We start from the raw sequence: 17,209 nt of genomic DNA, 5'->3' as shown, positions 1-17,209 counted from the left end.
GGTCTCCTCCCCACATGTTCTCCTGGACTTAAGGCCCCTGGTCTCCTCTCTACATGTTCTCCTGGACCCCTCCCTGGTCTCCTTCCCACATGTTCTCCTGGACCCCTCCCTGGTCTCCTTCCCACATGTTCTCCTGGACATAAGCCTCCCTGGTCTCCTCCCCACATGTTCTCCTGGACCTAAGCCTCCCTGGTCTCCTCCCCACATGTTCTCCTGGACCTAAGCCTCCCTCGTCTCCTCCCCACATGTTCTCCTGGACTTAAGGCTCCAGTCTCCTCTCCATCACCCTGTACCTATAGCTTCCCCAGTCTCCTCTCTACATTGTATTGTGCCCACCCTTCCAGCTGTTTGTGTATATGCATGTATACACATGTACACATCACAGGCTGGGATCTGCATGAGGGAGAACATAGGTCCTTCTGTTGGGGTCTAAGTGGCCTCACTCAGACAGAAACCTTTTCTAACTCCAATTGAAGGTATAAACACTCTTTTTTGTGATAAGACTTCAGTCCTCCCAAAAGCAAAGGAGAACAGCAGTCCCAGGGGGCGCTGGCTACCTGTGGCTCCCACTTCATCATCAGAAAACAAAACCAAAACTCAGGCACCCATGTTTACTATTCTGAGAACATCCCCAAATCCAGGATCCTCTGGCTGGGTCCATTTCCATCTTCCCCACACCTTTCCAGATGAATAAAGGGAGACAGGAAGACAGGCAGGAGTCCTGGTTACTATGGCAGCAAGTAAATGAAATGCCACAGCTCATGCGGTGGCCGCTGAGAGCGGGTCAGGTAGAGATGCAGTCTTGTTGATTGCTGTCTCGGTGCACAGTCTAGTCCCTGCTTTTACCGCCTACCCCAACCTCTTCACAGAGGACAGCACTGAGCAAGGGATGTCATGGAAGGTTTGCATCAACCAAGGATTTTGACAGCAAAGACAAGATTTAGAAGGAAATTCCAGTTAGGTCCTGTGAATCTTCTAAATGCCAGGGCAATGTTTAGAAAAAATATCAATGAGATGACTGTATTAGAATCAGAAACAGGCACTGTTAAAGGCCACAGATCTGCACGTCTGGCTATGCAGCAAAACACAGCACCATCAGCCCGGCCACGGCAGAGGTGCTAAAATTCAGGTGACAGAGGGAAGGTGCTTCACATGTTTCTACCATAAAAGCAGGGCAGACAGACAGAAGGACATAAGCCACCACAGAACTACACGATGAAGCTGGTCACTGAGATTCAGGTACTTTGGAAGTAGGAGGCATGCCTTGCATTCTGCTAGTGGAGCCAAGCAGGAGTGCCTTTTCCTGAACTAACCTTCTTAGCTCACATCTCTCCCTCGCCTCCCTGGAGGGGCAGAGGCTGGCCCAGTGTGCGGTCAGCACACAGCTGGTGAATACCTAACCCAGAGAGTCAAGTGAAAGCTCTTACTATTGGACCCAGCTGAAATGGAGGAAGGGACTAAACAGTCAGGAGGCAGAAGAAAGAAGATCTTCATGCAAAGAAGAAACAAAGCCCACTTTTTGAAAGGCAGAAATGTATAATAAAGCAAATGCACAACCTTACTCAAAACCAGAGCTGGAGTACAGGAACCAGAAATAACCACGGAGGAGCTAGGCAAAGAAATCCAGTTAGTCACTGTGTATTCGGATCTCTAGCGTGACTTGGGATGGAATAAAGCAAACAAACCTCATTATCAGTAGATGCTCAAATCCTAAAGCATGCAGGGAACTCAGAGCTACAAAAGCTAAAAGATTCTGAAAAGCCATGAAAACAGTTAGCAGCCCTAGATACAAGCAGGGCTTCAGGGAGCCTGCCACAGGGTGACAGAACTGGAAGGGACCAAGTGAAGAACTGTACCCTCATTTGCTGCACTTTTCCCTGTGTGGTGTCTGTCTGTCTGTCTGTCTGTGATGTGTGTGCCCATGTGTGCAGGTACATGTGTTGTACCTACTTTTCTCTGTGTGGTGTGTCTGTCTGTCTGTCTGGATGTGTGTCACCCATGTGTGCAGGTACATGTGTTGTACCTACTTTTCTCTGTGTGGTGTGTCTGTCTGTCTGTCTGGGATGTGTGTCACCCATGTGTGCAGGTACGTGTTGGACCTTTCTCATCACCACCAGTTAAACATTAGCAATATCTATCTGGAGTACAAAACCCAAGTCAGAGATTTGTGAAAAATGAGCTGTGTCCACCTAGATATCTAGATAATACATGGATGAAGGTGATAAAGAGCCTTCACAGGGTACTTGGCCCATGTCTGCAATTCTAGAACTCGAATGGAAAGATTCTGAGTTCACAGCCAATCTGCTCTTCTCACTCCACAGGCCCTGTCTACAACGACAGACTAAGACAGTAAAGGATCTGAAATCCGTGTCCTGAGTGCTCACCTGCTAAGGACAAATGTGTACCCCAAGTTACATGTGTGAGAAACACTGTCCCCACATTTACGCTGAAGACATCTGGAATAGGACCACTGGGAGATGACGGACTCATGGTTAGAGCTTTACCACAGGGGTGATTGTGTCCTGCTCTGGCTCCTTTGGTGTCTGATGTCCTGTCAGAACTTGACAAGGTCCTCAACATGCTGGAATGGGAGGGGGCAGTGAGAGCTGGCATCATGCTCTTGGACCTCCCAGTTCCCATATCCGTGAGTCCAATGAGCCGCTAGTCTTCATAAATGAGTCTGCTATTCTGTTTAGTGACTGAAAACAAACGAAGGCAATGTCACAGCGAGTGGAGCCATTACACCAAATTTTAAAACTTAGGAGCACATTTATTTCAGTGGAGGATGGGGAAAAAAAAAACTTAAGAGAGAGAACTTTGAAGATGTGGGGTCATTAGATGAACTCCCTAAAACAAGGGCTTTCTAAGAGGGAGACTGACTGTGTTCTACTGCCTGGGGAGGGGGGGAGGGAGGGAGGGAGGTGTCTGCTTGTCAATGTAAGTCCATTATTTAAGATGTGTTTGTACCCCCAAATCTGTATTTGCAGACATGCACATAGGAACAGGGGTCACTCGCTGTGGTGCAGCAGAACAAGGCAAAGCAGTGCCTCGTTCCAGCTCTCCCACCATAAACAGGCGCCCTTTCTGCAGTCTGTTTAGTGCCAGGTTGATGGGGAGCTTTTGTTGTTGCTTGCTTTTTGAATTTGTATGGTTTTGCTAATGATATTACTGTTTAAAAAACCAAACAAACAACAAAAATGTAAGTGTAATAATGGAGTACTTCATAGTGTGTAGTGAGGGGCCTTTAGGAAACTGTTAGCTGCACGTCACAGGCACATTTACTAGTGTGGTGTCTTAAGCAGACACAGGTAAAGTAAAGATTATCATTTGACAAAAATGAGTTCCCAGGAACCTGACCAAGGGTAATTTGTATTTGTCAAGTCAGTGTTCACTGGAATCTGGAGAATCTAGTGAAAAATGATGATGACTGCACTCCCGTCTGTGGTGTTTTGTTCACTATCCATGTCACGTGCCACAGTAAGATGCTTTGATAGGTAAGGTCTACTACCTTTCAAACATCTAATCTTCACAATTCTGTACTTTCAAGGAAAACAGAATCACACACCCCAGCTTTGCTTTTAATAGTCAGCATTCTTCCAGGGAAGGGAAGTAATGGGCAAAAGCTCTGAAATTTCAACCTTGAAAGGCCAAACTCAAGGGCAGACACCAAGACACCCTGGCAAACTGGAAGATTCAATGCTATAGTACCCACCAAGACGAGAGATAACTTTTCCAGCTTTATTGCAGCATGCATGACCACATACACAGTACACACCATGATACACAGATACACACTCTAAGGTAAAGTCTTTGGGGAAAATGGGCAAGGAAAGAGACAGCCAGAGGGAGGAGGTGGGAAATCTATAGCAGGGAAGATCAGCCACACCAAAGACCTTGACTGTGCTCTAGAAATGAGGGTTAAGTCAGAGGGGAAGGCATGCAGTTGGTAGATCCCGAGATGCACACGCTAGAGTCTCTGGAGGGGACTCATCAGAGGGTAGTCTATGAGCAGGAGGCACAAGCACTGCTCTAAGTAGGGTGTCATACCAAAAAGACTAAGAAAAACTGTGCAGTAACACTGAAACCCTGTGCTCTCAAAATGGTGGTCCACCAGATTTCTCTGTCTTGGGTGGCTGTTGAGGGCAGAACTTAGGGCCTCACAAACTACAGGGGTGCTCTACACAGAACTACATCTCCAGCCACATCCTTCATTTACAGCTTTCTGTGCTGAAGCTGACAAAACCCCAGGCAGAGAGCATCTTTGCTGTTGTTTACCTCAGTAGACTGCAGCAAGACATCCAAGGACCTGTACACACACCTTAGTAGATCACAGCAAGACAGCCAATGACCTGCACACACACCTTAGTAGACCACAGCAAGACAGCCAATGACCTGCACACACACCTTAGTAGACCACAGCAAGACAGCCAATGACCTGCACACACTGAGACAAGCCTTTACTACACAAGACCAGCATGGACAGCCAATCACCTGCACACACTGAGACAAGCCTTTAACACACAAGACCAACATGGAGAGAAAAAAAGCTGTCTTGGAGTAAGGGACACAAGAAAAAGCTCCAGTGTTTCTGTGGATGAGAAGCCACATCTAGGAAATAAGGACAGGCTCTCACAAGACTCGGGCACAGAAGAGCTCTTAAAATGAAAACCTGATAGAACTTGCTTGAATTTGTCCACAAGAAAAGCTAGAAGATACAGCTTAGAAACTCCTCTGAGAAGAGGAAAAGAGCTAAAAAGAAAGTGCCAACAAGACTGAGAAAATTAGGTGTAGCAACCCAAGCAATCCAAGGGCTAAACAAAGAGCCCTCCCCACCCAACACACACCTCAGGACTGTGCTGCCATGCTCAGAGAGCCCACTGGGGCCAGAGACTTCCAGCAAAACTTGTAATTATGAAATGTTGTAACATGAAACATACAAACTACGAAAAAAATCATATTAGGCTTCCAAATTTCCACTGTTTTCTAGTTTCTAGTGTTCTGAAAGCTTTCCAATTTAGAATTCTGTATTCAAACACTAAATATGCAAATAAAACGCCTTTTAATTCTACAGGCTTTAGAGCAAATGTGACAAGTGGGTCAGTATTATCAGCTTTTCAAGTTCAGATTCCCAGAACACATGTAAAAGCTGAGCAGACACTGTGGTCACCTGTAATTCCAGCACTGGGCCAGCACAGGCAGGGAATCCTGGACAAGCTAGCCAACTACAGTGAGCAAGCTCAGGCTCAGCAGACTCTGTCTTAGTAAACAACTGGGGAACACAATGTCAGCTCCAGGCTTCCACGAGCATGTGCACACACACCAAATAGATAAACTAAAAAGAACTGGAGCCAGCAGATGCTGCCCTATATAACAAAGGGTGAAATGGTGCAATTCTCTATGGCAATGAGCACACTTAGACCATTTCCTACCAGATGCTTGACCCAACTGGGATATAGAAAGAACAAGATGAGCCTAGAATGTTCTGGTGTACTAGAAATAGGTACTTCCAACACTGCTGGAGCTATGTAAAAAACAAAACAAAACAAACAAACAAAAAAATCAACAACAACAAACCATAAAACTTCCATGAAGGTCCCATTAGCTAAATCTGGAAACATATTTAAAAAAATAAATAACAGCAGTGGCCTATGACTTACTGAATAATTAATTCATAGTTCACACTGACAAGAAAACTTTTTTTGTGCTATTGATTACAACTTAAGCAAAAATTATAAGTGGATGCCCAAACTAGGGGGTCCAGTTTGAAGGAGACTAGTTACGTGCTTTCACTCAAATTACCACTCACAAACTATTTATTATCAAAAACAAGCAAAAACAAACCAAAAAGCCTCCACTTGACAGTGCAGCCATGAGGCGGGCACCTTGACCACAACAGGAGAGCACACCTCAACACACTCCCATTCGCTAGGGTGTATTCCTGCCCCAAATGTGCAGTCTAGATCTAAGCATGAGAAAACAACACGATCCCAAGTTGTGGGGCATTCACAGTGCCACTGGCCTCAAACATGGGGTGGGAGACAAGGGATTTGTCCCAGACTAAGGGAAAACAAGAGCCACAGAGCTAAATGCAACACTCGACCTCTAAAGGCTTTCTCTGACTAAAACACACCTACTGTAACTTTGTAGGTTTTTATAATAATTGTGATTAACTGTCACTACCTTAAGAATGCCCCAAGCACTTTACAGGGAGTAATGTGAGCCAATGGCTCTCTCCAGAGTGTAAGATGCATCTGCAAAGCAAGTGTGGCCATGGCAGCTCTGCTCAAACTGGGTGAAGACAATCCCTCTGTCCCCTTGTCTTCTTCAGCTTCCCTGTGACTTGAAGTGATTTTGAAACCATAAGGGAAAACTCAAGAATGTTCTTCTTTACTCCATGTTTTACATCTAAGTATCCTTAGCCACTACCTGTGGGTCAGTGTTCACAATGTCTGCTAAAGTGAGAATACCAGTGTGTGGCGATTCGGAAAGCAGCCAAGAGCCAAGTCAGCAAGAACTTCAGTGGAGTCTGGCTTGTGCAAGGGAGACACAGAACACTGAACTGGGGACAGACTTTCACACTGAAAGAGTCACAGAAGTGTCAATTTTTCATTTTATTCAAAGATGGTACAGAAGTGCTAACATTTCCATAAAATAATGACTACACTTCAGTTACAGGACAGAATACACAGAACGGAACGGACTTTGCAAGGGATGTCTTCTTCAGTTTTCAAAGACTTCTGAAGGCTAATGCAGCAGCTGGCAAAGAACAGGGTACACAAAGGACAGTGTTTTGTAGTCAGCAACGACACCAACAGCTCTTTAGCAGACTGGCTTTTTTGTCAATTTTTAAACAACAGCAATACAACACAGTAAACCAAGATCATACAAGTCTACAATTTTAAAACTCAGCTGTATACAGTATAGGCAAGTTAGAATTGTCACAAATAGTTAACAATTTTAAATCTACAGTTTTAACTGTTTTCCTTTAGAGATAGAAGTAAATTCTAATTTCTTTGAAACTAAAGCCTTACACAATGAAATGGACCGTATTAGTCAAACTTGAAGACAAAAGAGGCTGAGAACAACAGAGAATAAACTGAAAATAATTAAAAACTAACCAATAACAAATTAATGTTCATCAACTCCTTATAACCATATTTGGTCTATAATATCAGACTAAAATGATACATGTACATAATACACAGCCGCAGTGTACTAACTGGTCTCTTAACCAGAAATGTGAACGAAGTTTTCACAGGCAGTACACTGGGAAAATATTTCTCAATGCAGACATCTTTTAAAATGCATTAATACTTACATATCAAAATTATTTCAAAAAAAGCAGCAGTATTCCGCTGACATTTGGCTTAAAAATAAAGGAATGAATGAAGCAATTTCACAGGATATTATTAGAAAAGGAATTGTTCTCTTCTTGAAGAAGACTACTAACTTTTGCACAGCAACTATTTTTGATATCCATTTTGTCAAAAAAGAAAAATAAAAGCAGAAAAGCCGAACAGTTGATATGGTGATTACCAACAGTTCTAGACAAAGAAAGGCTTTGTCCAAGCAAGGGACAGGAAGGCCCTGCTGGGTCTGGACTTTGCAGGTGTTCACAGACTTTAGCAAGAATGGTACGGGCAGCAGAGGCAGGGCTCCACACCGCCCTCAGACACAATGAGTCTGTTGCTATTGAGAAAATACTACTACTACTAAAGCTTTTACATCTTAAAAACCCCACAGAGAAGTCCATGAGCAAAAGACTTGGGGATCTATTTGCCACTCAAAAGTCTGAGATCTCACAGTGAAATTAGGAAATTATACATATTTACACTAGGACTACTTTTCACTTAGTCTAATTAAAGCAGTTTTCCATGAAATTACAAATGAAAATCATTTCTGCCAAAGAAATTTCAAAAGGCATTTCAAAAAGGTGTAATAAATTCTCTTAAAGGTAAAGAATACATAGGTCAAAGGTTTCCTGCTCTACACTGTCACATATTGCTAAGCCAAGGACATTTCTCACTTTCCTCTCAGCCCCCCCCCCCCACCCTGCAACCTCAAAGTTATCTGTTGTAAAATTCTGCTGTACGCACACACACCTAGCTTCTTCCTGGAGGGAGAAATCTCACCATCAGTGTTCATGTGGACTCTCAGATATATCACATACCAAGACCTTGTCTTTTTTTTTTTTTTTTTAAGGTCACATTAGTCTATACCATCTACAGTATTAGTTAAAAGGTTACAGAGAAGGCCCGTTCCTTTCTGCGAGCTGTATCTTAAAATGGAGACATAACTCGAGACGGCTCATTTTCATTCTTGGTAAACACGGGACTATGTAGAGGTAAAGGAAACCAGGGAAAAGGGCAATGGTGGGTGGGAAGAAATGCCATTTTCATCCCTGCATGCACACCCACAGCTTTCCACTCATCTAGTCTTGAGAAACTAACAGAACACATTACAAAATTCTCAGTGTGTCATGTTGAATCTGTCCAGAAATAGTCTGACCAACTCTACTAAAAAGTACAATTAAGCACATAAGGAAAATAAAGGTAACGCCACCTTGTGCAAATCTATACAAAAGATCAATATGGTATTTGCATTATTTAATGTGAAGTTTTTCATGTTTTTAGAGCACTCTTGAAAACAAGTAATATTTCTTCTAGACAAGATTTTTTTCAAACTATTCAAATAACCACAACTTACACAGCTGTCACCTGCTCTGCCCACCAGAAACCCACCTGTCTCAGTTTTCGTTTTGGATTGTGGGTCTAGCCACCAAACAGAAGCAGTTACTCTTTCCATCAGAGCGACACAAATGAGTGAGATTATGAGCCTCTATGACCGAGAGCCCAGCTCTAACAGCGGGCTCACTGTCCAGCCTTTCAGTACTGCGGTCTTCCTGGAACCCAGGACAAAGTCTGCCAGGTTATGATTTGCACTTGTGCGAGAGTGCCGTTAGGTTTTGTGCTTTTGACAAGTGGAGACAGACACACACACACACACACACACACACACACACACACACACACACACACGTGCGGATACAGTTTGTGCTTTCTATGGGCCTTTAGCCTCTCCTCACACATGGAAATATAAACTATTGTTATGTGAGTTCTCAGATGTCGTTAACAAACCTACACTGGAACACTCTAAAAATATACTCAGAATTATAATGTAACCAAATTTTTAATATAGATATAAAAGAAAATAAGATGAATAAATAACGTTAAGCCACGATACATATACTCAATTGCCTTGTTTCCGTGAACCAAAAGACTACACATAAAAGTGTGTAAATGTGTACTTTCTACTAGCTTTCTTCACTAGTTACAATAGAGTTAACAACAACAAAGGAAGCTTACTGCCAAGAAAGGGCCGGGTGCAAACTAGCGTATCAACACTGGCAAGCAGAAGGCTACCTACAACCTAAAACTTGTATTACAAAATTTGATTACACTGTGGAAAACCTTGTCTACTAGCAATTGCCATTTGAAGATTTCAAAAAGCCCAATCTGTTTCCATTTACACACACACACACACACACACACACATAGAGTTACTAATGACATTCTGCTTTCAGAAGCCTAGACTATACTGATTGAACATTAAACATGTATGTGTGTTACCTACATATAAATTTATATATCCAGCAGCACTAGGAAAATGGAGAATTCATCTAATTATAGGGTGGGATACACTGTCAACTTGTGCTGTCCAGATAATCCCTAGCAGAGTTCACTAGACATACACGTCTGAGTGGGTGAGGTGCAGGAGGGCAACAGTGCCAGCACACAACTCCTGGACCTTCCTGGGCACAGCAAACTACTGCTCCTACACCTGGAGGAGTCAGGCCATCAGCAGAGCGTGCACGATGCATGCACCCCTAAAGAATAAAGTGCATCTCTTTTGTTTCTCAGCAAAGTGCTTCAGGCCAACAGCTAGTGGTTGCTAAAAAAAAAAAAAAAAAAAATGGGTGGCTTACACTCAAACTAAACCTTACCTGTTATAAAGGAGTGGAGACAGAAAAATAAAGGGTATCGATTTCACAACACTGTTAAAAGATCAGTGAGTAGTGAGAACTTTAAATGACAACACAAGTGTGGGACTTGGCACCAACAACACTCTCATGGAACCTCAGCTCACTTCACTAAGCAGCTACAGTATTCATGACAGGGTGACAGGAGCAAACCCAGTTAGGAGAGGTGATCTTCCACCCTGCCTCACTGCTTATGCACCACCAGCCTTGTGCCTACAGTACAAGTGTTTCTCATTACACCAACTCATTTCAAACTTACATCTTCATGGCACAAGTCAGCCTTTCTGCATCACGTGACACCATCATCTCAAAGGGACTTCTATGGAAACTCACTACTGTTTCCTGACTTTAAGAATACTGAAACACTAGTGCTTTTATTATTAACCAATATAAATATGAGAAAATTATTTTGGAAACATTTATTCTCATTAACATTTTTAGATACTCCAAGTTTAGTATGTTTAAGCCTAACTGTAATTTAATGAATCATTATTTGGTTATAAGTCCTCCATAATGGGGCAAAGCAAGACATGTGCACATCAAGGGAGTATGTGAAATAACCCAAGCACTAACCAGGAAATCGGAAAATACTGAAAGAAAGAACAGATGACCAACTAAGAAGCAAGGGACAAGGAAACCAGATGCCACCTGTAAACTCTGCTTAGGCAATGAGAAATCCTACAGAGCAAGAAGCCAAAAAGCCTGCTTCCCACTAAAATGTCACTGACAGCTATCAACCACTTTAACCTCATGGTGTTAGCATTACACTCACCAGCCAGACCTTATTGCCTGGAGAGGGGCTTATACTAGCTAACAGCCCAGAGGCCTCAAGTTCCAGAACCCAATGAATGTGACCTTTCACCTCTACAAATTTTACACTAATGATTGTTCTTTATCAATCTGTTCACATCTGTATTACACACACTTGTCAACATCGAATTTATTATTATTATTTCTTAGAAAAATTATACGCCAACAAGGCTCTGCAGTCACATAATTTAATAGGAATGGTCTTGTGCACACATGGTCGGTCTTTCAATATGAAACTTAAGAAATGGTGAATGTCACTACTAGATACCTCTGTGGTCCCTTTCCAATCATACCTCCAATGAAGATGTGAAAGGGAATGAGGCAGGAGGAATGAAGCAATCTTAGTACTGGATGGAGTACCAGTCAAATGAGAGGCTGATCTCTTCATGGATAATGACAAAGCTTATTTATCGGTAGAAAAGACACATCCATAGATTACAATAACGCTATTCAAAGAGATGAGATGACCACGCAGTTGGAATAGAGAAAGACTCCCAATGTAGGAATTTAAAGATTCATAACACCTCCCCCCCCAACACACACAAGGCTTTTAACCCTATGCTTAATGGACTAATTAACTCCACTGATCTATTCTTAACTGGGAAGTTTCACAAAGTGAAGGAAGGGTCTTTGCTAATTTCTTATGCTGACATCTCTAAGAGATAAGGACATACAACCTTGATCAGCCTCTTTGTGCAAGATAATGGATCCTTTGAGCCAGTGAAAAGGAAGCCCTGGAAATGAGATCCATTGAATTTGAGCCAAGGACAGGTGCTATTACTTGATGCTTCTCTAAAAACAAAAGCAATCAACTTCCTAGAAAGAATAGCTGAAGGAGAGATCGGCCCAGCTGTTTATTCATGGGATAGCAGGACACAATCTTCAGAAATGAAAGAGAAACCTGAAGTCCCATGGAAGAGCCAACAATCATTCTCCAGGCCACTGTTAAAAGCCCTTCACTCTAGACCCAGACATGAACTGCTTGGGAAGACAAAACATGTGATATTATATGACAAATGCCAGTCTTCCATCTCTCACCTACCTTTGCAGACCAATAGCCTCACCTATGTTTTTACTTTTAGCCACTGTCAATCTTGGTCAATTCAGATCCTTAGTTTGCACAAGGACAAAAATGCATGTGTAAATGTCTATATGCATGCCATCTTTTAGGACTCATATATCCATGTGAAGGATGAACATTCTGCTAGCCTGAAATAATCATGTATCATTCCAAGATCATTCCAACAACCCATAGACTAAAGACTGGTCTCCTGAAATGAAGCTGCCATCACCAATTCACATATTTACTTAATCACAGTATCCATTACTGGGAAGGTAAGGAAGACAAGCATTAAGGACTTCAGACTCAATAAAGTGGTGTTCGCACTGGTGAGAATAAACACCTAGTGGATATGCTAAGTCATTCTTTATTTATAAACATTAGTATTCTAAACTTGACCTACTGCTATTTACACACAGACACATGATGATGTATTTTATATATCTTACTATAAGACAACAAAAAGACAGTAAGAGGATTCTGACATTCCAAATTATTAAGACTCAACATTAATAAAGGGGAGAAATTCACACAAATATCTATTCACTTCTGCTGTAAATATGAGGACTAGGAAGGCCACTCAGCCAATGTGTCAATTCTTGCTAAGCATAGGGATGTGTTCAAAGGAAACACTAACTCCTACAACTTAATACAAATTTGGACAAGCCAAGATCTTGTTAACATTTTCAAAGCCTGAAAGGTTAGCTCAAATGGAGAATTCTTTAAGATAAGACTGTCACAAACCATGAACAAACCATTCATTCAAACACATGGGAGCAAACTCTGAATCCAGATTTGGAGAACTGATTTCTCATCTCTCCAAAAGGTCCTGTAACCTTGGACACACCACAGCCTCAACCTCCATTCAGGAAAAGAATGGCCCCTGTCTACTTGGCCCCTAGGTTATAAACCTCAAAATAGAAATTGAGAGAAAAATTGTACAAGGCACTCTAAGTTCTTCAGAAATACATGCTATTCGTACATAAATTACTTTTTCCATCTACAAACTCAGCCCATCAGAAACCCTCCTGAAGACAGGAAGACTGCATGCACCCACCCAGTGATCCCTAAAGTCAGGGTTGGACTCAAGTCCATCATTCACAAACAAGTCAATGCATTACAAAAAAAAAAAAAAAATTAGTTACCGGGGTTGAGTTCTGATTCAAAAAATCTACAAAATGATCTATAAAAGTAATAATTCTCCTTGAGTACAAGGCTTAATAAATTTATTGTGTAATTGTAAAAGTTATTATCGTAAAGAAAGTAGGTACATAATTAGCTTCCTCATTTCGCATGGAGGAGAACAGGCAGTGTTGAAGACACAGGACTACACACTCATCCTCAAGAAGTTTTCTCTAATGCCTTCTGCACCATCCTTACTAAGGAGATACAGTCTACAAAAAAATCGACTGCCCATGGATGTTGCAACTGGATACTAAGCCAAGACAAAGGTCTATATCGAGAGTCCTGTGATATCCTCCACAAGCACACTGCTAAGCCCCAAGTCTCTGTTCATGGCAACTTAGGAACATGCTGGCCATCCCACCGAAAAACCTACACTGACTAACAGCGAGGGTGAAGTTTCCTGTAACAGACAGCCAGTTTGTAAGGAAACACACTCACGTGCTGACTGTAACAGCATAGATGTAAACACATGGCCAACCTTCAAGAAAGACAAAAACCAGGAAGAGAACTTAGGGAGAAGGAAGTATGGAGTCAGCATCTGATCTTCCCTCTAAACACAACATCAGTATATCACAAGCTAATCAAGTACAACCCAGCATACAAAAGCAGTGCCAACTTCCTGTCACGATACTGAACAGTTTCTGACAACTGGACCCATTGGGAAGGCATTTGGCTAATTAACAAGGAATGTTACAAATGACAAGGAAGCAGCTAGAAACAGGTAGAAAATGATTCATTATCCTCTTAGCATTAAGTTTATCAAGCATTGCATGGTAGCTGGTAATTTCCAAACTGTATTTTAAAACAACCTTATTTGATCAATAAATGTGGGGATCATCAGCAATATTTACTTCCCCCCCTGATTAAAAAGAAAATTATAGACACACTTGGTAGTCATTTGAGTATGGTTCAGTTTAAGTAAGAAAAAAAATGGAGGGGATTGAATCAAAGTCTGCCCCAAACCACTAACATTCCACATACAAGTAGTACAAAAATACCTACAGAAAAACATCCTTCCTTTCTTTTGGCAAGCAGAACCCATAGACTCATGCTAACAAAAACAATCACGCAAAGCTGTCCTGCAGTAATTACTACACAACACATTAGACTTTCAGGACATAACTAATCAGAGATCCTCTACGAATTCCATCTTTTAATCCTAGCAGGGATTAGAGACAAAAAGCTTACAAATGAGCAGATCTACTTCAGCAAAGGTCTACTAAGACTGGGCAATGCACACAAGACATTTCATCATGACATCTTAACACGTTCTGCTTTACATGATCTATGAGAATAATTGGTCTTTCCTCACTTTGGTATGTAAAACTCTAAAACCACATCCCCCCCACCCCCAATTCAGTCCGTTTTGTTTCATTTAAAGTTGAAGATTTTCTTTCATCCAACTCTGGGAAAATAGTCTTGCAAATAGATGATTTTCTGCTAAGTAAAATTTGGCTAAAACCTTCAGCGTAAACAATGCCTGAGAGATGCAAGAGTTACATTTTTGTTTTCAAAGACCAGTATTTGCTTAAGTTAAGTGTCTCACCACATCCTTAAGTTCATAAGGAGAAATAAACAAACATGAAAATCCCAAGTGAACACACAGCAAAAAGTCCAATATTTAATACCACTTTAACTTGCGGAGGCTCTTCTAACATCTGTGAACAAACGGCCTCCTCATCCATCAAGTCTCTGAGACTCCTCTTGCTAAGGCTTTTGCTTTTAAAGCCACAAAACCAGTCTATGAACTTCCAGTAGCGGCTTCCATTTTCTGTTTCCTTCTCCCTCTCTCTCTCGCCCATGAGAGCTGCTTGCCCATTGGAATAAGCATCTACTGGTGTTTCTGCCTCCGAATGGCCCAGGGAAGCTCCTGGGTTGCCCTCTTCTCTGCATGCCACCAACAGATTAACGTCTTCAGGCTGGAGTCCCTTAATGCTGTCTTCAGACTTCCCGTTGGGGATGACGTGGTTGATGACCTCACTGTTCTCAGGGACTCGTAGGATGCTCTTCTCTTGCATTTTGTAGGGCTCGTCTTTCTGAGAGAAGCTCTCCTTTGCCACCAGGGTCTTCTTTGACCAAAAGGTAGTAGTTCGAATCTGATCCTTTGTGGGAGGTGGTGTGAGAAGACTAACAATTACAGTAATGAGTCCCGTGATCCAAAACAGAGCTGTAGCCACATACATATAGTGGATGCCTTTGATGAAGCCTGGCCTGTCGTCAGGCTGGTCACACTCAGGAGCACGGTAGGTAAAAGCCAGTATCAAACGGACAGCTCCAAGAACAAAGCCTGCCATTCCACCGTAGAAAGCCCCTTGCTCATTGCAGCGGTTCCAGAAAATTGCCAGAAGGAAGAGGGCTGCCACTGGAGGGGTCAGATAATCTGCTACCTCCTGGATATAGAGGTACATCTGGCCTCCTTGCATCTCTACAATAATTGGCACCCACGCTATGCTGATGACAACCATAAAAGCCACAAATATCCTGCCCACTATCATCAGTTCCCGGGAGCTTGCACTCTTTCGGAGAAGTTTGTACACATCGAGGGTGAAGATGGTACTGGCACTGTTAAAGATGGAGTCCAAGTCGCTCATCAGAGCCGCAATCATCACCGCCATCATCAAGCCCCGAAGGCCCACAGGAACCAACCTCATAACCAGGCGAGGGTAAGCAATATTGGAGCAGCCAGCTCTGCTTCCACACACTTGCAAGCAGTGCTCGGGGTTGATGCAAGCTATATCATCAACATACAGTATCCTGGAAATCATTCCAGGTACAACTATGATAAACATCGGTAGAAGCTTCAAGAAGCCAGCCATCAGAGTAGAGCCTTTGGCATGAGCAATGTTTTTGGCTGCTAGAACCCTCTGCACAATGACTTGGTCAGCACACCAGTACCATACTGAGGCTGGGGTCTGCCCAAGAATGAATCCAGGCCATGGAACATCTTCATCTGTTGGCTCTCGCAACATTTTTAGGGCATCATTCTTCGGGTGGACGTTACATGAATTTGTGTTGGAAAGGTTGTATTTCAACAAAATGGAAGTAACATTGGGTGAGGCCAACATGTACCTTTTCTTAACTTCCTCAAACCCTCCAATCTTCATCATGCTAATAACCATAAGTGTGAGTGCCCCAATAATCATGAGCAGAGCCTGCAGAGTGTCTGTGTAGATCACTGCAACAAGACCTCCGGTGATAGTCAGCAGAGCAGTCATACCAATGAGCAGGATGACAGACACATAAAGGTTCCAACCCAAGGACTCCTGGATAAAGAGGGCACCTGAATACAGATCCACTGAGAGCTTGGTGAAGATATACAGAAGCAGAGACAAGGCTGCAAAATAGACCTGAATCCTATGGCCACCGAATCTCTTGGACAAGTATTCAGGCATAGTGTATACCCCTGACCGGATGTAAATCGGGATGAAAACCCATCCCAGAAGTTGCAAGAGCAGTAAGGCATTGAACTCCCACGCGCCCACTGCAAATCCACTTGCTGCTCCAGATCCTGCCAGCCCAATGAAGTGTTCACTCCCAATATTGCTCACAAACAGAGAGGCGCCAATTGCCACCCAGGTCATAGAGCGCCCGGCCAGGAAGTATCCACTCACAGTGCTTCTATTAGATTTCCACATGGCAAAAAACCCAATGCACATGACCAGGATAAAATACAGGGCCACTATGGCAATGTCTGCTGTCTCCAGTACAGCCCTCATTCTGGTAACTTGTGAATAAAATGTCCGAATGACAGAGCGTCCAACTTTTTATTTACTTAGTAACCCAGCCAAGTCTGTAAAGCACACGTGAACAGGACTACACAGAGCACACAGTGGTTCAAAGTCTTTGTCCTTTGTTTGCTGTCTTGATGGTGGTGGCTGTGGTAAGCTTGGAAGGAGACAGTTTTAAATTTCCTCCGCTTCTCAATTGGGATTGAGAATTTAGCTCGTACTCTTAATCCACAAGACCATCAGCATTTACTCAGGTGCTGGAGGAGAGATTCTGAGTTGCAGCTAAGTCTAGTGAAGCCTACTGTACCAACCCTGCAAGGCAGCAAAGACAAAAGACAAAGGTTGAATTAGGGGGTGTCTCATCCAGCCATGAGGAAACTTTCAATC

At 42.7% G+C, this 17,209-nt stretch overlaps 1 protein-coding gene across 2 annotated transcripts in view; it reads right to left on the bottom strand.

The window, feature by feature from the left end:
• The window catches only part of LOC118593683 (sodium/myo-inositol cotransporter), a 58,415-nt gene that overhangs the window by 22,232 nt on the left and 18,974 nt on the right, over positions 1-17,209 (bottom strand). For both annotated transcript variants that reach the window (XM_036203130.1, XM_036203131.1), the window contains exon 2: positions 14,723-17,134. In XM_036203130.1, the coding sequence (XP_036059023.1) occupies positions 14,723-16,810 (2,088 nt within the window). In that variant the 5' untranslated portion in view covers positions 16,811-17,134. The remainder of the gene's footprint in view (positions 1-14,722; positions 17,135-17,209) is intronic.

This window comes from Onychomys torridus, chromosome 12 (assembly GCF_903995425.1).
Source record: "Onychomys torridus chromosome 12, mOncTor1.1, whole genome shotgun sequence".
Taxonomy (NCBI): Eukaryota; Metazoa; Chordata; class Mammalia; order Rodentia; family Cricetidae; genus Onychomys; species Onychomys torridus.
This window is presented reverse-complemented; position numbering and strand designations above follow the sequence as displayed.